At 42.5% G+C, this 25,902-nt stretch overlaps 1 protein-coding gene across 1 annotated transcript in view; it reads right to left on the reverse strand.

The window, feature by feature from the left end:
- The window catches only part of pde4a (phosphodiesterase 4A, cAMP-specific), a 48,315-nt gene extending 23,199 nt beyond the window's left edge, over positions 1-25,116 (reverse strand). The window contains exon 1 of the mRNA XM_005749917.1: positions 23,982-25,116. Within this exon, the coding sequence (XP_005749974.1) occupies positions 23,982-24,277 (296 nt within the window). The 5' untranslated portion in view covers positions 24,278-25,116. The remainder of the gene's footprint in view (positions 1-23,981) is intronic.
- Positions 25,117-25,902: the final 786 nt, after the last annotated feature.

Below are 25,902 nucleotides of genomic sequence, written 5' to 3' on the forward strand. Positions count from 1 at the left end.
TATATATATATATATTTGGGAACAGTTCACATATTTGTGCGACAGAAACGCCTGTTAATTTTTTATGTCTGTGCTGCAGGTTGTTCTGCTTCTGCAGTATAAAGAATCATTAATACAGTTGATGTTTTAGAGGCTCTCATACTGCTGATTGTTTACTAAATACAATTCTTAATTTCTGCTTGTCTAAGTGGAAAATGAAATCCAAACACTTCCTGTTTTTGGTTGTAGGACTAACCTTTTGTCCCTGTTTGGGATACAAATATTTCAAATTGTAGAAGTCTGTGTGCATGCTGATACAAACCTACATTTGTGTGTGTTTGTGGGTGTGTGTGTTTGATTTTGTGTGTGTCAGCAGTGAGAAGACAAAAAGAAGAAAGCTATTCAAACTCTGTGTCACAATTTGAATATACACTGCGCACATACCGAATGAGAGCATAAATGAGATGACTTGTGAATGGTATCTGTTTTTCCTTCAGCCTTTTTCTGCAACAGCAGCTTCGGGAAAAAAACAAAAAGAGCCCAAGCAAAGCCTGCTGCATGAATTCAGTGTTCCACCTTTCAGCAGGCGGCTTAAAGCCTGAGCACGGCGAAAAACACGCCGAAGATAAGATGCCTCGTCGAGCCGTTTCCTTCTCGCCTCTTGCCTTCTTGCCATTGGTTTACTTTTTCCTCTGAATCTGTCTTTTCCCTCACTTCTCTTCCTGGTGGAGAGAGCAACTACCGTTTGTTTGTGATGCACTCGGCATGGATGGTGGAGCTCATCTTGGAAAGTCACTTATGAAAAGGCCTTGCATACATCCTGTTTGAACAGTGCCTTTCACAGCCAGACTTTGGGAAAATGTCAAGAATTCAAATTCACTTGACAGTTACTGTTGTAATCTCTGGAGAGCTGATGAAGAGACAATTATTCTATCTCCTTTTAAATACCAAGTCCCAGCTCGATAATAGCTGGTGAAACCTCTCAAAGTGACTCATGCACACCCGTGGTTGTTACACACACGCGCGTGAGCACATACTGGCAAAAACACACCCCGATGATATGCTTAAGCGCACACACAGAAGACCGTTAATGCTGAAACTCTTTTGTTTTCAATCAACACTATAAAAAGGCGAACTAGTTGCACGCACATACACACACGGACACGCACACATATGGGTGATTATAAGCCGGGCTGTGGGCAGCTCTCTTGGTTTCATTATGTGAAAGCTGAGTCCCTGGAGTGTATTGCTGCAGACAATGACATGATGATCAGAGGTTTCAGGGGGAAGGGGGGATTTGTGCCAACAGAGTCCCTTCTAATGGCGATAGCAAACCATCTCTGTCGTGATTAAAGCTGCTGTCTCTCATATAGCTACCTGAATGCTTCCCTCTGTGAATGACTGGGGCTCTGTGACGCACGCCTATGGTTATAGATATGTGTTAACAATGCGGTTTGATTTGCATGACTGAGAGATGTAGTCAGTCAGTGACTTGGAAAATAAAGCTAATTTCCTGCATGCTCACTAACCCTATAACATCAAGCTGCATTGTATTTACACTGAGAAGTCTTATGCACAGGTATTAATGCATCTCTATTTGCTTATTAAATTACAGCTGTGCCTTTTCTTACAAAGAGTCCATGTGTGCAGAGAGAACCACGAAAATTGGACTGTGCTGCAGCAGCACTTCATTTAGTCTCTTCACTGCATACATTTCTGCAACAAAAGGGGAAGCCTGGTTTCATGTCATTACTACAGCAGGCTTCAAAGGGCTATGGAGCCCTAAGTCAATACAGCGATTAGTTTAATTAAACCTATAAGTCCATATGAGAGCGTAGAGGAGATTTACATACACTCCCTCCATTGAACGTCGCTTGCTATCGATTATTCATTAACAGTCATCACGAGGAAGCCCCTGGCAGGGGCAGCCTGCTGCCATATCAGCGTTTTCCCAACAGCCTGGTTGGTGTCAGCTCTGCTTTCTCCCCATCACACTGTGCACTGCGGTTAATCAGACCTCTCTGAAGGGATGAAGCAACACTCATCCATTTAAACGACTGTAAAAAAGAAACGATATACTCCAAACCCCGCCCCAACAATCCTTTTTCTTAATTTTCTTCAGCTCAGCGAGTTAATGATTAACCTGTGTGAGTCCGTCAGCCTTTCTCTCTTCAGTCTGTACTCTCAGCCTTAGTGGAGAATGACAGTTATTTCCTGCCCCCGCTTCCTCCTCTCCCAAGCAAGCACAGATGCTTATTTCCACGTGCAATTTCAGCCTCCCCTCCACAACATTCCCCCCTCCACGCACGCACCCACCCACCCATGAGCTGTGCCTCACCCAGGCATTTAGCACCTGGCTGATTGCTACCACTGTGGGGGCGGCAGTCAGGCCAGTTGAAGGGAAGAGGAGTGAGGACTTGCAAATTGGGAAAGGCTGCTACTTTTATAGGCTGACCATGTAATCACAGCTGTACTCTTATTGCTGCTGTTGAATCATCAGCGGATCTATCGAGCACATTAGGCCTTTTTATTACGAAGCACTCTCAGGCTGGGGCAAAGCTTTTAGGGCAGCGTGCCCGTAACTGACACATCTCAAATGACATGTCCAGAGCAGGCTTGCCATCTCCGCTTGCCTCAGCTTGCCCTTTGTGTTCTCAGGCAAACACCAGATAAGAAGAGAGATAGAGGCACGCTCATGACTCCTTACATTTTAATGCCGACATTTACAGTACAATGCGCAAGAGGCAAGCGCTCTGAAGGGAAAGTGCTGGAGCCAAGCCACATGGACAACAAAAGGGCATTTGGTCACTGGAGCTTCACAGAGCTGGGGTGAGAGTAATGCAATGGCATAGGTGGAAAAGGGAAAAAAAGGGCAGGACACAGTAATAATCAGTTAGACGGAGATGCGAGAAGACTGCTTATGGTGCAGTAACTGTCTGGTCAGGAGGCACCCTCTAAAATCCCCCGAATTTGCTGAAATCTGCTAATGTGTCATCACTAATTCAATAATTAAATCAAGTCTCCCGTTGTTACAATCATAACGATTTCAGAACTTATAATCAGATATTTAAGCGTCTTGATTCGTTGTGACCTGGCAGCTGAACGCTCATTAAACTCATCAAATTATGTTCGTTAAGAAACATTGCCACCTTATTAGCATACCAGCCAGCATCCATTCATGCTGATTTAAATCTTTCCAGAAATCTCATTCCTTATCCAGCTAAAAAAAAACAAAAAAACAACCCATCTGCATTCAGAAGGCATTATTGAGTCTTTTCATCCATGCATCAGAGATGAGTCACAGAAATTTTCTACAATAAAAATCAAAACAGTGCTAACCCCTGACGAAAATTCAGATCCACTTCAGCCCCTACCCCCACGCTTTCACTTTTCAAGAGTTCCACATTTCACCAGTAATGCTGGACTCCACATTGTGAGAAAAACCACACTCATTACATGGTGCCCTATGACCAAAAGTAAACCAGATAAGTACATTTCAGCATGACTGAATGGTTGTTTGCTGCTACTTTTCAACAGCTTTGGTTTCTACTTGAAGCTCTTGTTAAAGGTTTTACGTCGGCTGCTGTCACGATCCTGTTGCTTAGGTTTTTTTTTTCATTGAAGGTTTTTATTACATTACGGTAACTTGTCTGTCACCTTGCACGTTTGCCAGTCATGGTGAAAACGTATGAGCAACCAAATAAGGGTCAAGTCATACAGGCCTATGCTGGTCAGCCTGGCAACCACTGGTCATGAGGGAAAAAGAAAAAAGATTAATATTTCCCGACTGGTTGCGAGTGGTTGCTGGAAGTTGGCAATGCTATAGCCCCATTTGAAGGCAAATAATCTCCATTTCCAGCTTGCGTGCATTCCAAAGTTACAGCTAGCATACACCTGGAAACGCTGTCAAACAGTCGGGTTTGACAGTGACTGATTGGATGAAGCTGTTAGAGGCAGATAAGTTATACCAGGCAGCCTATCAATCCTATAAAACCTGAGTAATTAGTAATTGTTCTTTCTTTTTACCACTAGTTCATTCATTGTAAGCTAAAATTGACCAAAAATACACACTTTAGCATGCACCATGTTAACTGCCATTTTGCATATCTAAACAAATATAATTTTGCTAGCATTAAAGTAGCAATAAAGCAGTAAATTGTCCAATTTAAGAGACTAGATTAGATAGTTATGCAGAGTGAAGGAGTTCTATATATTGATAACATAATGTTTAGAATTTTTTTAAATATATCATACAAATATTTGACATATTATTAGTGGAAAACATAATAATTACCAATTCGAGAATCATTAATTAATCAGCGTGTTTGCAAGATAATAATAGATTAGATTAGACACTGGAGTATTTAAAGCTCTCTTGAGTCTAAATTCACAATAATTTAATATTATCAAACTTCTACTTCTTGTATAATACTCATATTTGATGACTGTTGCATTTCATCTTACCACACGCAGAGTGTTCTGTGCATGAGTTTTTACATCAAGTCTGAAATTTTGTGTGTCTTTTGTGTGTTCTCTGTTTGGGTTTTAGCGTCTGACCGTTTTTGGGGTTTTTTATGCCGACATTCTTCGCTTCGGACATAATGAAAGACAGAAAAAAACCACCTGTGGCCTTTTGATGGGAGATGTTTTGTAAGGGGAGGGAGATAGTTTAAGCTTACAGGTCAGAGTGACCCACTAATGGTGGTAAATAGAGGGCTGGAACGTTTCTATTTCTCTAAGCTGAACACATGCAGAGGATGAGATCATGAGTGGAATTTTACAGAGAAGGATGGGTTAGTAAACCACTTGCTGTAACAGCGAGAGGCCCCAAGAGCCCAAAAGAGATGTAATCTGAAGTTTCGTCTACAGTAGCTTATGCATATATTAGCAACAGTCTGAGAGATTAGCTTAGTGAGTAAATTTGCATTCAGTTTTTCACACAGAGGCTAAAAGGCTTTGTCCTTTTAAGCAACAATAGCATTACCTAAAATTACCCTAAAGAAAGACAACTAAAGTTCAGTTTTTGATGCCCTAAACCAAGAAAAGGTTCCTCCATGAATTAAATGTTCTGCTAATATTAACCCTACCATACTGGTCACATCAGCTGTATATCTTCCAGAGGCATGTGATGCCTTTGCACAGCTCATATTTTCTAATTGTATTATGTATTTCTGTTCACATTCAAAATTATAGCTCAAATAGCTTTTGGACATAATTTAACAGTGCATAATTTAGCAGCTTTATTTAGACAGAATTAAGTTCAAGCTTAAGGGCTTTGGGAAGCAACATTAGCTAGTAGAAATGTATGGAAGCTGGAACACTGGAAGCCTTGCCGGGTATACTGACTTCTTTGAGACTAGGATTAATGCTTGGAGCGTCCACTGCGATGTGTGAAAATTCATTCTCAGCAGTGAGGAATGTTTTCACTGACAACCATCAGGCACACCATGCACATAATGCGTAATTTATGGTAATGCAGTTGTGTCCATTTGCGTATGTATTTCCCTACAAACAGCATACGGAGAGGTGTTTTCACCCTGTTGTCTAAAATCCCAGCCGCACGTTGCTGGATGTGAATGCCACTGTGTGTCACTGGATTGCTGTCTGGTTGATTAGTGTTGCTAGAGGGGAGTGACAGCAGAGTTCATCAGGATTGGCAGAAGTGCAGATAAATCAAAGATCAAAAAATATGATATGAAAGCCACAGACAGCAGCTGCAGTTGAGTCTTTTTATTGTTTTTAAACAATTTCGCTTCAGCTCTTCGTACGTTGTAACTTCGCTCTTCTTCTTTGACTGGCTGACAGGCGAACAACAACAGAAGGAAGAGTAGCCCACAGACCGGTTTTACCACATACTTTGTACACCACCTCCATCAACAGCAGACACTCTCTGCAGGTAGACAGGTCTTTTATAGACTGCCAGAGGACTTGCAACACACTACCACTGCTGAACTGTAATTTCAGCACAGGGCAGAACATGTTTGAGAAAAACCTCAAATGCAAATGCCTTCTCGGGGCTTGCTGTGCGCCAGGAAAGGTGGGACCCAAATACAGGACTCACTGAGAACAATGTAAAAAATAAAAAAAAACTGCTTTATTGCTGAAGACTCACAAAAAATGTAAGAAAACTTAAGCCAGGAACAAACCATCTCTGGAGAAGTATTACCAGGAGAAAACACGAGCAGAAACACACACAGCTAGAGGGGAGACAACGACAACGTGACAGAACAGAGGGAGACTGAGGACATGAATACACACACAGGACAATGAGAGGATCGACAACAGGTGGGACACAGCTGGAACAAATCTGGGGTAACTAGACAAAGGAGATTAAATAGACTGCAACACACAGTGAATGAGAGACCATCAAAATAAGACAGGAAGTAATGAACACAGAGACCCAGACTATGAGACACAAACTTGACACAGAGACGAGAAGCTAGAAGGACGAGGTCCTCGAGTGATCTCACTCTGAGACACATTGCATCCAGAATTTTTAAATGGTGAGTTTAAGAAACTGTTCTGTGATCATTCTAGCTCAAACTGAGGAGTCTGTGGTAAGAATCTTTAGTGTTTTTGGATCAAAACACAAGGGGTTAAGCATCTTAATTGTACTATCAGCAATCTTTTTTTTAGTGTTAATGACATTTTTTTATCCTAAAAAGCAGGCAGCAGGTTTCTAACCCTGTTCAAAATCCATAGTAACATGTCACTAGCAGTAATTAATGGCAGATTCAGTCCTCTTATGTGAAGTTGGTGCTTTAGGCTTATTATTATTGATGTGCAGGAGTCAATAGAAGCAAGTGGTTAGTGGACTGTGCTAAGCTGGGGAGCTTGTTGCTCCTTGTTGGTGCAGGAGAGAGGCGTTGAGGTACTTGGATTGTCACACTCATTAATATCAATATTGATATTGCAATCCATTAACACATTGTCACTCAAAAGGTGTTTAATGCATGAAAATACTATATACTGAACTTCTAAGCTATAAACAGCATGTTTATTTTTGTGCTTGGTTGGTATCTCTGTTTTGTTTTGGGGTTTTTTTTACAGTACAGTGGCTCTCATCTCCTTCAACCCTGCCATGTCTGCTGTCCACTCCCTCGGTAGTCTATCCCACCCGTCCAGCTCTATTCTGCTGTGGTCAGATCAGAGAGCCAAAGATTACAGCAGATTATCCTGCCCACAGGATCGCAACCCAACTCCAGGCGGCCGAACACAGAGCTGGCTTCAGCCTCTGAAAGTGCGCACAACACAGGCCTTTCAAGAAGAACCCAGAGGGACTGGCCGCAATCACACACCTGGCAAATGCCACAGGAAAGGGATTTATTTTATGAGCTACACTAGACAGGATAATCAGCATTTATTCCGCAAAGCAACAGGCCCTTCACTTTGTGAAAGGACAGCCACTGCCTGCCCTCTTAATCTATTAATGCACTGTGCAAAATAAATTCCACTGGGATTGAGGGGGTTCACGTACAAAGCTTTGAGTATTTTCTTTCACCTGAGGAATCTGGGTTCTGCTGCTCTGTGGGTTGCCTTACACTTTGTATTCTTCGAAACCCACCAGAGGCATCTGTCACTTTACATCATCAGATCTCTGAACTCCTGAAAACTCACAGGAGTCTCTCGTCTCCAGGTGGAGACTAGCCCATTTTGTCGCCTTCCGCTTGAGAATTTGTGATGCAGCCAACAGCACAACACACAAAATCAGAAAACATGCTCCTTTGCTCAGTGTACACATTAATTTGATTTGAAACTATGAAGTTATTCTGCCTCTCTGCTTTAATATCAGGACATTAACATAAACATCAGATTAAAAATATTGGAACTGTATCCTAACTGTATATCAAAATGAAACTCCATATTTCAGAGTACAGGAAGTTATTTAAAGAGTTATAATAGGTTATTATTATATTTGCTATTTGGTTGTGAGTTTTGACGCCATGTGCTGCCAGGCCTGTACTGTGGCCATCTTCACTTCATGCTTGTTTCGTGGCCTTCCTGCCTTCAGTCTGTCATCAGAAACTGAAACACATGCTTGCTTGGACCGGGGTCAGATTAATGACTTAGCCAGTCAGTGGTATTTGACTATTTGTACATCAATATCGCTCCTTCACTTCTCTGTAGGTTTAGATTGAATTTCTGCTCTGATGTCCTGGGGGTCTTTGTATGCAACGAGCTAGACGAAGTCAGCCAAAAGACCATTAAAGCATAACGCTTCGTGCTGACAGTAAAAATAGCAGTCTCTTATGCAGAGTCAAATCAAAGAAAGCAAAAAACAGTGTTCTTACTGCACAATATAGATGACTGCTGTTTTTCTGATGTCTTCAGCATACATTACTGCGTAACTAAGGGCAAGGGGGTTATCACCGATTGACCAAACAGCTCTTTGTTACTTATAAGTGCCTCGTCCTATCGATATCCTTTCTCACTCTGGTTGTGTGCACAATGAATAATTACAACAGAGTTTTGTACACCCAGCTCAACCAGAAACCCCTCCTGTCTCCTGACTTGTCCTCCTTTCTTCACTCCTCATCCTCCGTCCTCCACGGAGATCCCTACGCTTTCATATGCAAATCCCTTCTGAGATCCCAGAGGCTGTTAGGTGTGGAAGGTAAGTATTTTTTGAATCCCACTCTGCAGCTCTGTTTCTAACATTTTAATTTCCGAATATCGGGGCGGGGAACCATAGCGGTTCACTTAATGAGGATTGTTCCGTTTAGCAAGCTCCGTGTATGTTCGTGTAACGAAGCTCCGCTTTACTTCTGCTCCTCTCTGCTGTTGTAGAGACTGAAGCCGAGCTAAACAGATGGATCAGCTGACGAGGAGAACCATCCTGAGAGATGGCAGATGGTGAGACGTGTTCATTTGGTGTCCTGTTTAGTTTCCCGCTACTGAAAATCCAGATGAATTGGGAGCTGTGAGAGCAACTCCTCAACAGGAAGAGAAACTGGTGTGTACGCAACAGCGAGAGCAATAAATTGATATTGATTCACTTTTGATGTTTAATGGAGTTTCTCAAAGGAGAGACGTGAGCAGTGGGGGGTGTGATTCGCAGAAGGAATGGGGGTCAGCAAGATAAAAGCAGTTTCTAGCAGACTCTGGCGTAATGAACTAGATTTTAATTGCACTGACCAGCGTTCCTCGAAAGTGGAAAAGTGCTTTTACAAGGCGCAATTAGTGAACATTATAGAGCACAGATCAAAAGAAAAGACGAACTTGAAATGCGATAGGGCTGGACTGTGGAAAGTAGTGATATCACTAGCGTACTATACCACCAAATCCATAAACCTCCCTCCCCATTCTTTTGCCCCCCCTCCTTCCTCCCCAAGAAGCCCACACAAGGAGTGGTATTTTTAGCACATCACCCTATCTCTGAGATGGAGCGCACAACTCCCTCTCTGCAGGCTGGGGCTGCTGGGCCTCTTTTATTTTAATCCAGACTGGAGAGAGATGAAGAGAATGAGAGAAGAGTGTGAGTCATCCAGTGCTACCTTTGTGTCACTCTGTCTATGTTCTTCCCCACCATCTCACTATCCTCCATCTGTGTTTTTGCTCACTTCCACTGATCGCTAATCTATCTATCTATCTATCTGAATTTCATGATCTAAAAATTTCCATATCATTTCTGTAAATTCAAATGCTGTCACCACGAATTCAGTCTCGAAATGAGCTGCACACTCATAACCAGTCTTGGCATCCAATTCGTCATACATATTCCAAAGCACAAAGATGGTTGGCTGTATATTACCCTGGAATGATGGATAATTACCAATATAATTTGGTGCGAAAACAAATGCCGAGCAGGGGTTCAGCTGAGTGTGAAAGCATACAAGGTTGATTTGAACACCCGGTGAAATGGCCCATTTAGCTTGGTGCTCTGAATTGTCCTTTATTGCATTTGTGGCGTGGCTAAGGAAAAGCGTGCGCACCGAAGAACTGCTTCCCTCTTTCGATGTGTTGCCTTTCACGTTAAATCCAACTGCTGTGCTAAAGGCAGCTGATTTTTAAGAAAATAATCAAAGCACATCATCTCAGATCTTAAAAAACGAAAGTTGAGTGGCAGAAAAATCCCAAACATTGAGCTGACACCGTGCAGACCTTAGCATAACTGTTTGTCATGTGACATCTTTCATAGTCATTTGACCCATTTTAAATATAACAGCATAAAGTCATGCTAGCAGCTCTGAGAAGCGCAGAATTGCTTTGAACTCAAAATGAATGTCACCATGGTAACATGCTCATGACAACACGGGTAGAAAATGTGTTTTTTCCCCCTTTCTAATGTCCACTGCGTTCTCTTAGAGTACAGGGCATGCTAACATTTGGAAATGAGCACAGCTGAGAATAAATGGGAACGCCATTAGTCTTTTTAAAATGTAAGTTATTTTGTAAAAGCTGAAATTCTGATCTCGCTAGAGCTAAGACGATGAAAAGTTTAGATCGCATAGCCATTACAATTCAACTTCTAGGTATCAAAATTTAATTTATTGTCAAAGTATTGCACTCTAATGAATTCTGTAAACTTCTAGACCAAATTCAACAACCATCCATCAACTAGATGTTGCAACCAACTGATGCATTTCTAGAATAATGCACCTACCATGGTAGAAATATCCAATATTAACCAATGGTGCTTTAAGTTATTCTGATGATACTACATGAAGTCTATTTATATTTTAAGATTATAGCCTCAAAATATAAGTAATATCTCAGCTAAACTACATCCCCATAGATAGAAGACGCTCTATATTTCATGGGGGCAGTAAAAGAAAAGCTGTGAAACAATTATAGTACTTTAATAATTACAATAATAAGAAATAGGCAGTACCTGTGAGAATCATCTTAGTAAGAGAACAATAAGGAAATCAACGTGATTATCCTAAATAGCAGTAAGATATCATTAGTGAGAAGAAGGCAGCCTTATCTGCGTGGATTAATTTGTTCTGAAACTGCATCAGGGCCACTGCCATGCAGCCTGGCAGTGAATGCGACATGCTTGTCTGATGAGTCAATCTGTCTGTCAGTTTTGTTCTGATGTCATTCACTGCCCTCTTGTCCTTCTTCTTCTCCCTTTTTTTGAGCACAAGCACTGCAGTATTACACTTGTGTTCCCCAATTCAAATGTGCCCTTTCCATTTTTCCTTCTTCTCCCTACATCAAGTCACGCTCAAAGTTTTCATTCTCCGTCTAACTTCGTCCCATCAAGACCTGACCAAAAGTCCTGTCCACTCACCCATAACCCATCTGTTACCTAAATATGGTCATAGGTGCTTGACAGGAATACTGCATTGATAATGAAAAATAAAATCTGACAAACAACAATAAAACAGTGTGGGAACATCTCATCTCTCAGGCCTGTTTCCAATGGATGAAGGATGATGCAAATAATCTGACATGTCTTGTCGTAATCCTGAAGCATCAGAGTCGCTGTCACTTTTGCTGGGCAATCGAATCCATCTACGGTAATTCTGCACACTCCCCAGCCACTTTGCCGGCTTTGACCCTCTGCTTGCCTTAATTCTTCATGGCATAGATTAAACAAGGTGCTGGAAACATTCCTCAGAGATTGGCATCCTTATTACATGAGAGAATCACATAGTTGCTGCATACAGCAAACTCTTTGATATGTTCAAGAAATCTTTGGCACATTATCCTGCTGGAAGCTTAGAGGATGTGTACACTGTGCTCATAAAGGGATGGACATGGTCAGCAACAATACTTAGGTAGGCTGTGGTATTTAAACTTACTTGGTAGTAAGGGGCCCAAAGTGTGCCAAGAAAATATCCCCCACATCATAGCACCACCACCATCAGTCTGAACCTTTGATGCAAAGCAGGATGGATCCATGCTTTCATGTTGTTTACACCAAATTCTGACTCTACCAACTAAGTGCTGCTGCAGAAGTTGAGGCTCATCAGATCAGGCAGGATTGTTTTCCAGTCTTCTATTGTCCAGTCTTGGCAAGCGAGTGAGAGTTGTTGCTGACAGGAGCAGGACTCTATGTGGTCTTTTGCTGCTGTAACCCATCAGCTCTAAGGTTCTATGTATTGTGCATTCAGAGATCCTCTTCTCCATACTTTGGTTGTAACGAGTGGGTATATTATTCATTAGAAAGTTATTGCTGCCTTCCTATCAGCTCAAAGCTCCTCTGGCCTCTGGCATCAACAAGGCATGTCCTCCAAGAGAACAGGATATAGCTCTTCTGTAAACCCTAGCGATAGCCGTATCCCACTTGATGAGCAGTTAAATGGGTTTATCTAATGTGGCCAGTGGCCAGTAAGTATACATTTACTGGTAGTTTTGCTTCTTTTCTTCTAATACAAATTCCAAGTAGCACTGGTAGCTGGTAGGTGGACCAGCTGATATTAATCTCATACAATTTTTAAACAGACTCACTGATTTTGTTGATTATCTTTAACTAGACACCATTTTACTGCTGGAACTCTTGGAAATCCGCCTCACCTCCAACAGGGGACTGGAGCTAGTTATTTGTTTGTTTGTTTTTACTCTGATGCCAGAACCACTGGCTGCAGAAACTTCTCATTTTCCCATGATTTTACATGACAAATGGCGCAGTCACTGAAAATGGGCCATTAGTCTTGTTTTTTAGCCTCTGGGGGCAGCTGCCAATGTTCTGGGGTTTACGGTGTAGCCAGTTGATATCAGAATAACTGATATCTGAGCCAGGCTACTGTTTGCAGTCTCCATATGAATACAGATTAATTTTACAAAATTGTTGTCAGATGAGACTCAGCAGTTTCACGACTATATCGGTGCGTTCCTCTTTTGCTCTCCACTATTTTAAGCAATGAAGCCTTTAACCACTCGGACTCGGAGATGGAAACCACGAACCAACCAAATAATCTTGTGAAATACCTTCACATTCTGCATTTTCACACGTACATACACATTTGTAGATGTATTTCAGTTGTGAACATCTCCATATTTACCTCTAATATGAATGCAAAGAAGCATTGCTCCTGCTGTATTTTTTCCCCTATCACCTTCTCCATTTGTCTTTTTCTTTCACCGACCACTGATGAATGGGCCCTTATGATGAGTCTTAAAGGTGCTGAAGATGTTAATAGTGTTATGTTCTCTTCTAATGGGAAAAAAGCAGGAGATGAGTAACATATATTTATCAGCAGAGAAATGAGTGAACCTGGGGAGCCAAGTGCCCCCTGACTGATGGCAAAATGATGGAGGAAGAAGCTGCGACTGGGTAATGAGGCCTGAGTGGCGTGATAGAAAAAGCAGTCACAGACTGGCAGACCGTTCCAAAACGTCAGAGTTGGGGAATATGGGCTGTGAGACTCCGCAGTATGTCCAAACAGAATGGATGTCTCCCACTCTGCGAGTCCCCAGACACTTTCCGTCTCACAAAAGCATTCACACAAGCACATGCTCGCACACAGACTTGCAGCCACAATCGTTGTGCCAGTGTGGCTTTCTGTCTGCCTTTCACAGACCAGGATTCAACGAAAGCAATGCACAGGCCTCATGCGCCACGGTTAAGCATTACTTTTCCACTGGCAGCACCAGACAGGCCTTGCCATGCGCCATGTGGAAACTGCTGGAAAAGGCCGGAAAGCTTGGAAACCAAATCAAAGTTTCGTGACGGCGCGACGTCTTGAACACATCTTTAGGAGATGCACCATGCCCTGCAGGGTGTGAAGTGAGGACATTACACACATACTCACACAAGTCTTTCACATTATCTCTCTGTTTCTGTCCTCCAATACACACACAAAATCGCACACTCCACACTGATGCACAACCAGATGCTCTTGGACTAGTGCGCAGAAGCAGCCACATTCAATATCTTCCTTATACATATTGAAAAACAGAATGGAAACTGAAATAAAGTTCAATAAAACACTGGGAGCTCAGGCTGGTCTGGTTTAATCTCATTACACTGACAGCTGGAGGCTTCAGTTCCCCCCCCCCTCCCCCCCTTCCCCATTTATATCACCCTGAGAAAGAAAGACCGGCGTTCATGAGCACAGCATCAGTGACTTGTGAATCTCCGCCCGTGAGTTGCAAGGGACACGACCAATCGCAGACAGGTCTTGCATCAAATCTGATGTGACAAAATACACAATTGCCATTGATCTGTGAAGACAGCAGCTCTCTGCCTGTATCCCCTAGACACATGTGCGCCTCCTTGTTTGCCACATTTACCTTCTGTTCCTTTCCAGTCTTCTTATCTTCACACCCTCCCCGTAGCATGGGCTTCTAACGTCCCACCTGTGTGACGCAAAGGAACGGACTGTGGTCTGTGAACACCAGGGCACCCTCCCCTCCCACGCAAAACCAACACATTTCCCTGATTGGATTCAGCTGATTTTAGCTGTCTGTCTGTGACTTCAGACTCTGCTGATGCAAAATATGTGAGGATTACGGTAGGTACTCTCGCTAAGGGACACTGGGAAACTTTTAGCCGTGCACTGTCAGTTCTGTGGATTGCACCAGAAATCTTTCAAGCTTTTTTCTGGGGGAAAAAAACCCCCCAACAACACAAATGAGAAGCTTAGGGGAGGGAAAACTTGCATTGAATGAGAGAAAACTCAGTTCTGTTCTTCTTTATGGAAACCCTTCATAAGAAAACCCCCAAATCACATAAGTAATCACACAATAATCCCTTGACGCACAAACAAACAGAGAGAGAGGCTGAGACAGGATCGCTGAGGAAGAGAGAGAGAACTCGGACTACACTGCTGCTAATTACTCTGGCTTTGTTAGGGGTAAAATACACGTCCCAGCCTGCATCAGCATCATTAGGAAACACTACTCAGGCACAGTGTACTGTATGATGGATGATATAAGTGAAAAACTGCTCTGGACCCTGCACAAGGAAAAAAATAAAATTTTTATATATATATATATATATATATATATATATATGCTCTCCATCACGTCACCTTGAACTGAAAAGTAGCATCAGATGAAAATACCCCGAGCCCTCGAGCCATGTGTGTGTGTTTTCTCTCCCGTTCTGCCCTCCAACAACCTGAATGTTGTTGCTTTTTAATGTGCGAACACATTTGCTCACACTTGATCTAGCAGGGGTCAGGAGCTGGAACTGCAGCTCTTTTTCTAACTGAGAAAACCGAGTTGTGCATCTGCCTACCACACCTTCAGTCAGCTATAAATCATAAGCTGCTTCATGCATTATGTAAAATGCACAAGTGTTCCCACAAACCTTGTTGCAGCTCCACAGATGGTTTTTTTCCCCCTGTGTACACATATATTCCTCACACAAACCTATTGTATGTGTTTTAATTCTATATGTTGCTGAATCTTTCCCTGTTAGCAGCAATAAAAGACAGAAAAAAAAAATTATTTTACCTTGACCTTGAGAAGAAGCAGCATAACAATGTGTTCTTAAGCCCCAGCTGGCATTGCCATATCTGCAGTATTGTAAAGTGAAAAGTGCAGCCTATTGCTGATACTCTGGCCAGGCACTGTGAGTCATTATAACATATAATGGGCAGTGACAGTCATTTGGCATTGAGCATTCTGACAAACTAAAGATATTAAATTAAGAGAAATGTAAATTATTAAATGAATCTGAAAATATCCTGCTTTATTTGAGGAATGATTTGTTCATTTGCAGGCTTGGAGCATTCTCTTTCAAAAACCGTCTCGCTGCTTGTTTCTTACTCTGTAATAAGGCTACAGCACAAGGTTATTTTTGTTAGTTCCTCTTCATTTGTAAGCCCTGGTTCAGTGTTCGCTGCGTGTACAGCACTGTGGAAAATGCTTGAGCTGCCCCTCATTTCTTTATATTCTCCTGAGGAAGTTAAAAACATGTGCACATTTATTGAAACATACATGAAAAGACAGTGTATAAGGCAAATGCTGAGTACAATTCTAATAATCTTGAATGTTGATTTTTGGGACCATATTTAGTTTTCCACACAGTCTGGACCCTCTTAGGGGAGCTTTCTTGTCATTTCTTTAAGTAGTCTTCAGGAATAGCTCTCCAGGCTTCGTGAAGTACATTCAAAGCTCTTCTTTGGATGTTGGCTGCCTTTTGTTCTGTTCTATGGTTTAATAATGTTGAGGTTCAGGCTCTGGGGAGGCCAATCTGTGACTGATTGTGTTCCATTGTGTGTTTTTTCTTTCCAGGTATGCTTTTACTGTGTTGGCAGTTTGTTCGGGATCATTTCATGCTGAAAAATAAAGCCGCTGCCAATCAGATGCTTTCTACATGGTATTGCATGGTGGATCAAAACTTAACGGTACTTTTCGCCATTCATAGTTCCATAAATGTTCTCATGATCCTCAACACCACTGGCTAAAATTCTGACGAGGGTTCAGCAAAAAACAGATGCACCAACTGAAGGTCCAGATCCATCTATCGGGTTTGTTTCACATCTTAGCTGGATTTTTTTCTATTTCTTTTGCCACTTCTTCTTTGGTGTCCTCCACTTGTTACCTCAGATTTTATTAAGGATGCATTGCACACAATGCTGAGATAAGCCACATTTTCAACTGATACCTACCAGTATACCAAAAATACTGTTTTATGCCTGTCAAATTATGTTATCGTCGGCATCTTTTATAGCTTTAGCTACAGAAATTGGAGCAAAGGATGTATTTTGTGACAGGCTGCTTGGAACAAAGTGCCTAAAGATACAATTTAAAACTGGCTCCTTGCTAAGTTGTCTGTTATGCTGAGAATCAACACTGGTTCATCTCTTGAGTTTAAGACTTTTTATGCTTGAACAACTCATAGGTCAAAGATAAATAGTTCAACAAATAAACATAAAAAAATTACATTTCTTTGAAAGTGGTTAGATGGATGAGAACTGGACTGAAAATGAGTAAAAAAGCACCCAATGTGCAAAGAAAAGCTTTGAGAGACCTCTAAAAAGCACTTTAAATACCACTTCACAAGAAAGTCTGGCCCTTGGGAAGCAAAATATGAAGAAATGACAGGTGGCTCAAAACTTTTGCACAATACTTTCAGTTTAAATTTAACGGTGGTTTTGCTTTTTCACATGAAACTACTTTCTTCTGCTCTATATGTTCTTTGACTGTTAAAATAACAAATTATTATTTCACCTTGAAAAAATTGTACGTTTTATATTTAACTACTACCCAAAAACACTCAAATATGTTTTAAAAACTTGATCATTCTTTGAGACTACTGTTAGAAATTATAAAGAAATAATTAGTGGTGGGTGGGGGTTTTTTTTGTCAAGTGTCATTCCTGCAGGGGACGACCTAATCAGAGCAATCTTTGTAATCGCCTATTTCCAAGGTGCACATAGAAGAACATCGATGTTAAAGAGGTTCAAGCCTTAGTAACACTTGGGTCATGGATCTGGATTATTCTTCTGAATCTGATTTGAATGAGGTGATAGCTTTTGTGTATCAGTTACTGTTGCACCTCCTCCCTATGCATGTGGCGTGTGTGGAGTGATGAGGTTGAATCAGCCTTACAATATAAAGAGATGCGATTCATTTCCTTTTTATCTCTTTTTCTCTTTTTATAAAATCTCAAAGACTATTCAAGTTTTTTAAGTACATTTGCTACTTTTTTACTTGATAATTTGTAGCTATAATATTACCACCATCACCACCCACCTCGGCTGTCTAAATTAGCACACTATGAAAGATTTTTACTGGCATATTTAGCAAGCTCTCATGCTGTTATATTTTTCATAGCAACTGGATATTATTTACTGTTGTTTTCAGCATTTTTCCAATCAAGCTCACACAGTAATAGTGCTGCTGAGTCAGACTGGGAATGGGCAAAAAACAATCTATTTCCTGCTGTATTTCTGTCCCAGGCGCTCTATATCTGTCAATAATAATAATGATATACAGTCAACACCTACGAGTATGATTTATGCCGTAAACAGAATAAAAAATGAGAGTCTGAACAAAGCGTTGGTTGTATTTGTTGCCTTAGTGTACAAGTCTGTGACACGTTAAGCCAGCATTAAAGCCATCTGTTACTCTAAACACCTATGACAGTCTTCCGTAGTCATCCATATAGCTGAAACTGAGCCAGTAGTTTTGGGCGGGAGCTCTGTCCTGGGGCACGAGGCCTGGAAGCGATATTTCAGATGAGATGTTGGCATCAGCGGGCAGCTGAACACAAGCGTGAGCATCCCCCCCAACGAGTGCGGCCTCTAGGTGCACACCTTCATCTGCTCCAGCCGTAATTTGCTGTGAGTTCTTAATTTAAACTCGGCACTCTTTGAGCATTCCTGACATGCCTCACATTAGTCCGACACGGTGCTCTGCTCAACAGGTGGCTACGGTTTTGTGCGCTCTGCTTCACTGAACACGTGCTGCGCTGACACGCCGCTGACAGAGGGGTTGTCAGACTCACTCATTCAGACAGCTCTGCACTGAGACAGCAGCCTAAAGCGCTTTTCAAGGGGGTTGCCCCCTTTGCGACATCATCAGAGACCGCCAGCTGATTCTGAGTGATGGTGTATCACCTGCTTGAGCACCACATGGACACAATATTCTTATTCGTCGCTCTATCTTATAGGGAATCTCACACACGGGCATCATGTTGCCGTTTTCTATCAAGCTGAACTGTTTGCTGAGAGGTGAAAGACTAGCACTTATTGTGAAATGGAATACGCTGCACATTTTGACATTTAAATACTCCCAAGTCTCAGCAATAAAGACCTTTTTCTTGGTATGAAGTGGGCGATTTGATTACACTAAAAGGTTTTTCCTTTTAGTTCCCCTTAGTGCCTTTGGGCTCGAAGAATAAATTACTATTACTACTAAAAAAGAAACGCTTTATTTATTTATTTTGTATCAGACGAAAACTAAATCCAAGGAAATGGGTGATTGTAAATCCATACAGGAAGCTTTACAGAGTACTGTGTGTATTTTAATCTCACAGCATGATTAGGATGCTGTTTTTCCCAACTTCTCTTTGATGCAAAGGCTGTTTGAACTCCTTTTTTTAGTGGCAGCTGATTTCCAGCCATGTGATGAAGGTGTTTGTGTCTGCCATGCCCTTGAAGTCTGTGATTTTTCAAGAAGCGACTGGAGCATGAAGAACTAAAAATCACATCAGTATAAAAACCTCGTTTTATGGGGAAGAATATAGGAAGAGATGAGGCGCTGCACACTGTTGGCGGTGGGCAGTTCATTTCACTGCCAGGATGTGAAGGTTTGAGATTCAGATATGGCTTTGAGGAGGTGGGGGGTGAAATAATAGATTTATGATAGTGTGCTTAATGCCGCTGTAAGCAAGAAGAAGGCTATCAGAAAGCATCTTGACGCTACTGGGAACCAGCGAGACGGGCCACACAATGGAAAGACAAAGCAGAGAGCAGAAATAGAGATGGAATCAATACTCTCCATTTACTCTGAGGTGAAAGGAAGCACTGAGAGGATAGGGGATCAAAAAGAGAGACATCCAGCAATCAAAGACTGTTATTTTAATGGACAAAAGACTGATTCAAGCAGTATAATTAGATAAGAAAAGGAAAAAAATAGCCATTATGAGGCTTATCATCATCATAGTGGGCATGTTGAAAGAGGTAAAAGAAAGTATTGCATAATCAACTGTGTCAGAAAGTTCCAAAAAGGCGATTTAATGAGCATGAGCGTGAAAAGGAATAGGGACTAAGGGGCTGTTACAGACTAAATGTAAGCAGCTGCAGCAAACACGGAGATAATCGTGGATAACAGGTGGACTTGTTGTGCAACTTGGATTTTTGATGCCGATGCTCACTTTGTTTCCTCTTACTGGGATCTCTGCCCATCCGCACTTGTTAAAAAGCACACACACACACACACACACACACACACACAAAAACAACAAATGACTGGTGTATCACAACTCTGAGAAGATTCAGTGTGAAATCAATTAAAATGCAAAGACGCCAAGGTTTCCAGTCGATTCTTGAAGCTTAGCTGACGCCACTAAACGTGGTTACAGGAGGCCCGAGTGTCTGTGGGAGAGTCTGCAGGCAAACAAAGCGACGAGCAGAGAACAAACACAAAGAGGGACCTTGAATGAGGGGACCTATACATTCCCTTTGAGCAGACATCTGTTCGGTGTCATTGCTGAGGAAGGTTTTACCTGGGGTATCCGCCTGAGCCAACTAAAGCGCAGTGAGCACGGTTCCAGTCCGTGTACTGCCTCCAGATACTAATTAGTGCTGAGAGCAGCGAGAAAGCACGATGTATTCACAGAAGAGCGCAATCTGTAGCCTAAACAGATGCTTGCACTACCTAAATGAGATAAGAGGTCTATTACTTAACGCTATTAAAACGCTTTTGGTGGGGAAGTTCCTGAATGCTCTCTGTATGAGACTTGGATCTCCTGTGTTAGAAATGCAAATGTATGATCAACAGCAAAATACTGCTGTTGTGGTAATTAACTGGAGCTGTACCTCATTATGAGCTAAATTATTATGGCAGCCGGCCAGTCACGCAGGGAAAAGAGCAGCTACAGCTTACAAATCAGCACTAGATCCCTCGGTTGGAGGGAGGAGGGGGGAAGGGGGGGTGTAAAGAATGCATATGTGGTAGGTGAGGAAGTGAGCAAGGCTTTGGTTTGAAATTGTCGCAGAGGTTGCTGTGATCAAACTTCAATCTGAAGCCCTCAGTTCTTCAGCTGAGATGCATTAATATTCCCTTTTTCACCTTATGAACATACAAGTCATGATGCATATCCAGCGGGATCTGCTACGTACTGACAAATTATACAGTCGAGCCCATCAAGTGCCTTAGGCTTTGCCTTTTTTGGGTAAATGAAATCTATTCTACAAATGCACAAAACAAGTAACCATAGCAACTGAATTGCGGGAAGAGCTGTTACTCGTTCAGTGTCAGTCATTCATTTCATGTCGGAACTTCCCAGAGCGCATTGGGCATGGGACCTGATGGCTGATACGTTCATATTAACGTCCTCTGACAAAAGGCATGACAAGGCGGTTGAACAAAAGACATCGGGGAAATGCAGAGGAGGCAGACTGACACTCTTTGGGGGGGAAGCTGATTGCCACTAAGACTGCCATTTTGTAGGATAGAAGTAGAAAAGCTGCAGACTGGGATTCTTCAAACAGTTATGCAAAATCCCTATTTGTGTATCCCCCCATCCGCTAGACTGGCGACTGTTGGGAGTGCTTTTTTATCAATAGTGAGGGTTTCTATTACAGTTCCCTGAACCCTGTCCAAAACAATTTCACCAGAAGCTCTCAGGCTCATTGATCTCTTGAAACCTCCTCCAGATGAGGCGCTGACCGACTCCTTAAGGTCTTCCACCGGGTCAGTCAGCACGCAACAAATCAAAGACCAATTATTCTTCCACTCTTCTGGAAAAAGAATCCTTATCTGGTACAGTTGGTCTTATTGTGTTTGCACAAAGCTAAAAACATTGAATTTGCATACATTAAAACTTAGAACCATCTAACCTGTCACCGATTCATGTTTGCTAAATTTGCGATGCCTTCAGAACATTTAAATCTAAGCAGATTTTAGGCTCTAACTGTTGGTCACTTCCTTGCCATATGATGGGGCTTGGAGCAGGGGCCTCAAATATACAGCGAGCAAGAGCCGGTCCAATCCGCCTCACTGGATGGCTATATTAAGTGTGAAAATTACAGGGGGGAGGGGGTCTAATTTGTTGCTGTATTTTGCTGCAAGGCACATTGTGTTGCAAGTCCCAAAGAAAGGATCAGATCATGAGAGTGATTGTCCAAAATGTCATTTAATCTTAGCAAGAGGTCAGATTTACAGCCTTCCTATTTCTCCTGGCCTTCTACTGAGACATATTGTGAAAATATACTTAGTTATCTCAGACTGTTCACCTTCTGATTTGTGAATGGATGGCTCCTTAAATGAGAGCTTGTTTAAAATGTACTTTGAGGAAAATTTCCAGACATCTGCATGTAAATAAGAGCATTCAGAGCGGTGAAAGCAGATGTGCATGAAGCTGCCTTCCATAGGCCACACTCAATGCAAGTTAGCCTTGAGCGAAAGAGCACAGCGCTGCTGGATCAACATAGATGTTTATAAATACAGTGAAGCGATGAGGCATCTGCTTGAAGCATCCATTATGTGGACATAAGCAAAGAGGCAGAATTTACAGTCGCTGCAGTATGTGAAAATAATAAAAATAGCTCCAGCACAGTGGAAATACCTCTGACCTCCCATTGATGTGAAAAGAGGTAAAACAAGGCCTGTTGGAAACCATATGGGCTACAGGTCAGACACTAACCTGTGCACAGCCCACACATAAATACCTCCACACACATTTCACCACCATCCGTGACACACAACATTCAACTAGCAGCCTCCATTCCTCCGTGCACCCTCCTTCCTGACCAGTGTGTAGCACAAACACCCACTGATCGCACACATCACTTTACGAATGTGCTAAGGAACATACACGCACACATGAACACGCACACACAGTTGGAGCCAGCTCCGTGTGCCCTCAAAACTGAGCTTGTTGGAATCGAATTATCTCTTTCTCTGCCCTCTCATGGTTTGCCGCCCACAGAAGGAGAAGGGCAGGCAGAGTCAGTCCCAATGCACTAAAGATTGGACTGCCTCAGAGCGTGTCCTGGGGACTAAAATACAAATCAGTCCTTCCTCCAGTCAGCTGGAGTTGGCCTTTCTCCCAGGGGCCTGCCGGGAAGGCCGTCTGTGGCATTGAAAAGAAAAAAACTGGAAAGACAACGAGTAAAAGAAAAAAAAATGCTAGACCCCCACATTTCCATTGGGACCCACCACACAGCCATCAATGTGTCATCAGTGTGACAATCCTCTTGTTTAATGTGGTAGAGGCATGTTTGTGCTTCATGAGTGCATGGGAAAAGTTTAGGAGGATAATAAGGCAGTTCTAAGCAGTCCAACATGTAAACTAACGCCTTGACTTGGAGGAACATCAGGGGACTTCAGGTCATACTGAGAAAAGAAGGGAAGAGGGAGCAAACTAAAAACCAGCATAAGCACGAAAGCCCTCGTCTTTCTCTCCATGACAGTCACTCTTTCACAGACAAGAATAAAAAAGAAAAAGAGTCACAACCAAGACAAACTCTATGTTACCAGGCAGTAAATTATTTGCTGTTATAAGTTTAAAAAAAAGGCAACAACACTGGACAAAACATCCTTATGCTGCACTCTCAGTGTCTCCTTAAGAGGATAAATGGAGCGTTTGTTGAGTGAGGACAAAGTAATCGTATCATAATCATGCAGTTCCACGACTCACTTAATGAAATGCCTTTAATCAAATATGTTTGATTAACATCCGTTGCTTAATTTGATTTAAGTGCTAGTGCAGTTTAGGTGTGCTGTGTCCTCTCATTATGAGGCAGTGAATTTTTTACTGTCATGTCTGATCACAGAGCAGCAGTGTGTGCCAGCTAGATGCTTCCTGAAGCCATCTGTGTGACATTTCTGTGACACAAGTCCAGGTAACACTGCATCTTATTTTTTAGCCCACCAATTCACCACAAAAAGAGGGTCAAAGGTCAGGGAGACCTACATTTGAATTTAGAGACTGCCTTGATAAGGAGTTCATCAGCAGGGCACTTTTTTTTTTTTTTGCTCCAACGCCCACCTAGCCCCAAACCGCCCTCTGAGAACAAACTGATGCAGTCCCGGAGTGCGCACGCCGGCGATATCTCTGTCTTGCACGCACGAACGCACACACCAGACCTTTGATGCCATTAAAACCACCGAGCTTCATGTTACTTATCAACTAGTATGCTGACGCTCTTAACATTGTTAAGGTGCTCCTGCGTTTCGAGTGGGCGGCCTGGTTTGCGCTTCATACCCATCTGACAGAGTCTATCCAAAGACGCATAACGCATCTGTACCGAAAACCCACGCGTCCCGCCTCTCGATAGAAAGCGCTTCATATCAGTTAACCCTTCAGGCGCACTGCGTTATTACGCACTCATTAAAATGCCCCCACCCCTCCCCCGTTTACGCATATGCCTTGTGGGCTGTCATGGGCTATTATTGGGATGTTTGGAATGCATCTCTTTCTCGCCTACCGTTTGTTCCCGACACAATTTCCGATGGATGTGTTTGTGGTCCCGTGGAAGGAGGATGGCCAGGACATCCGAGACTTTTTCAGTCCCGGTCTGTCGCTCGTATCCACGGCGTCGGAGCGCTCCATGTGCCGGTGGTGATGCCGGTCTGTGTCGGAGTACCCCCGGTGTTTGATTTTGATCGGGGTCCGGGGTTGCCTCCAAAGATGCTGCGGAGGTTTCAGAGTCGCCTGTCCTTCCCGGGGAACCGGGAGCGACAGGGACAGGCTCTTCTTCGAACATGGTGGTGGTTCCATCATAGTGCAACAAAAAAAAAAGGAAAAAAAAGAAAAAAAATCTTTTTAACTTCTTGATTAAATAATATGGCTGTATTCGCTTATTTCAAGCACAAAACAAAACATGTCATGTCCCTCTCTGCCATTTGATCTCTGAGAGAACAAACCAAAGTGACCAAGTCCAGCGCAGCACCGGTCTCTATGCTGCTTTCTGAATAACATCAAAAAACTGCCACAGTGGTAACCTGACAAGTCATCCAAAAATCAATAATCTCATTGTTCTCGGTGGAGATCAGTTTTAGTTTATCCCCAAATCTCCAGTCTGCCGTGATCCTCACCAGTTCGGGGTTTTGGTGATGAGACACCGGTCCTCCTGCTTCTCCTGAAGTTTGACGCCTCATCGCCCATGGCGCACAACCAGATGACTGTATTTATTTTAGAGAATTTATTGCTTTTTATTAGCCACTTATTGCAGAGACACACAGATCGCCGGCGCTGGCTCTCCCCGCTTTCTTTCTCTGTCTCTCGCACACTCTCTCTCTCTTTCTGTGTGTGGTATTATTGCTGTCCGTATGTTTTTTCAGCAGAGCTCAAATTTCCAAGCAATTTCCATTAAAGTACTCAGTCTATCGTGGTTCGTGTAGAGCTACAGCATCTCTGTGCGCACACCAAGCGCAGAAGTCTTCAGCAATTCCTCGGTGGAGATATTTTTCTTCTTCTTCTTCTTCTTCTTCTTCTTCTTCTTTTTAACTAAAAGGCTTAACAGGACTCAGAAGCTTATCTTTAATAGATCAGGATGCTGAAGAAAGGTTGGACATATCCAAAAGGCATAAGCGATCCTTTGCTGTCCAGATTTTCTCTGCTTCAGTTTTTCTTTCTTTCTTTTTTGTTTCTTTTTTCAGTCAGAATGCATCGTAAAAGGAGAGAATTCATAGTTGCGGTGGTTCAGTCATCCTGTGCAGTGTGGGCCATTATCTCCCCATCCTCATATTTGCTGGAGTTCGACGGCAAACACTGGCTTCACCACAGCACTCTCTCTCTTCTCTTTCTCTTTCTCTCCCCCCCTCCCTCTGTTCTGGTCCATCCAGTCTCTATATGGTGGATGGGTGGTTGCTCTCCTCAGTGAGCACTGTCAGCACTGGGGGGGATTTAAACCATTTATTTGCACATCCATTATGCTTTGCCCCCTGTCTGCTCACTTGGCATTTCCGTGAGAGAAAACAAAAGCAACAAATTGGCCAAATCATGTCAGCTGAGAAAGAGTCTTATAACATCTGATATGCCATCTAAAACACCACTCTTTATCATTTTTACCTATCTGAGGCTGATAGTTGTTGCTTTGAGTTACCATCTCAAGCTTGAGGAGTACGTGTTCATGTCCAGACATCACTGAGAGCTTGGAGCTGTCCCCATAGAGCTCTTGCGTACAGTCTGTTGGGTTATTTTTAGAGAAGAAACAAAAGTAAAGACTATCTTGTTGCTCTGGAAAATGGAGAAGGCGCTCACGTTAAAGGGTAAAAGGTTTTATTCCCATCAGAGCTGCCACTGATAATGGTAATGTATAACACTATCCATAAAAGCAAGAGACAAGCGCTATTCGGGAAAATCTGCTGACCTCCATCAATCGAAGATCAATATTTATACCAGTG

The sequence above is a fragment of the Pundamilia nyererei genome, unplaced genomic scaffold, assembly GCF_000239375.1.
Source record: "Pundamilia nyererei isolate P.nyererei 1_Seehausen unplaced genomic scaffold, PunNye1.0 scaffold00258, whole genome shotgun sequence".
Taxonomy (NCBI): Eukaryota; Metazoa; Chordata; class Actinopteri; order Cichliformes; family Cichlidae; genus Pundamilia; species Pundamilia nyererei.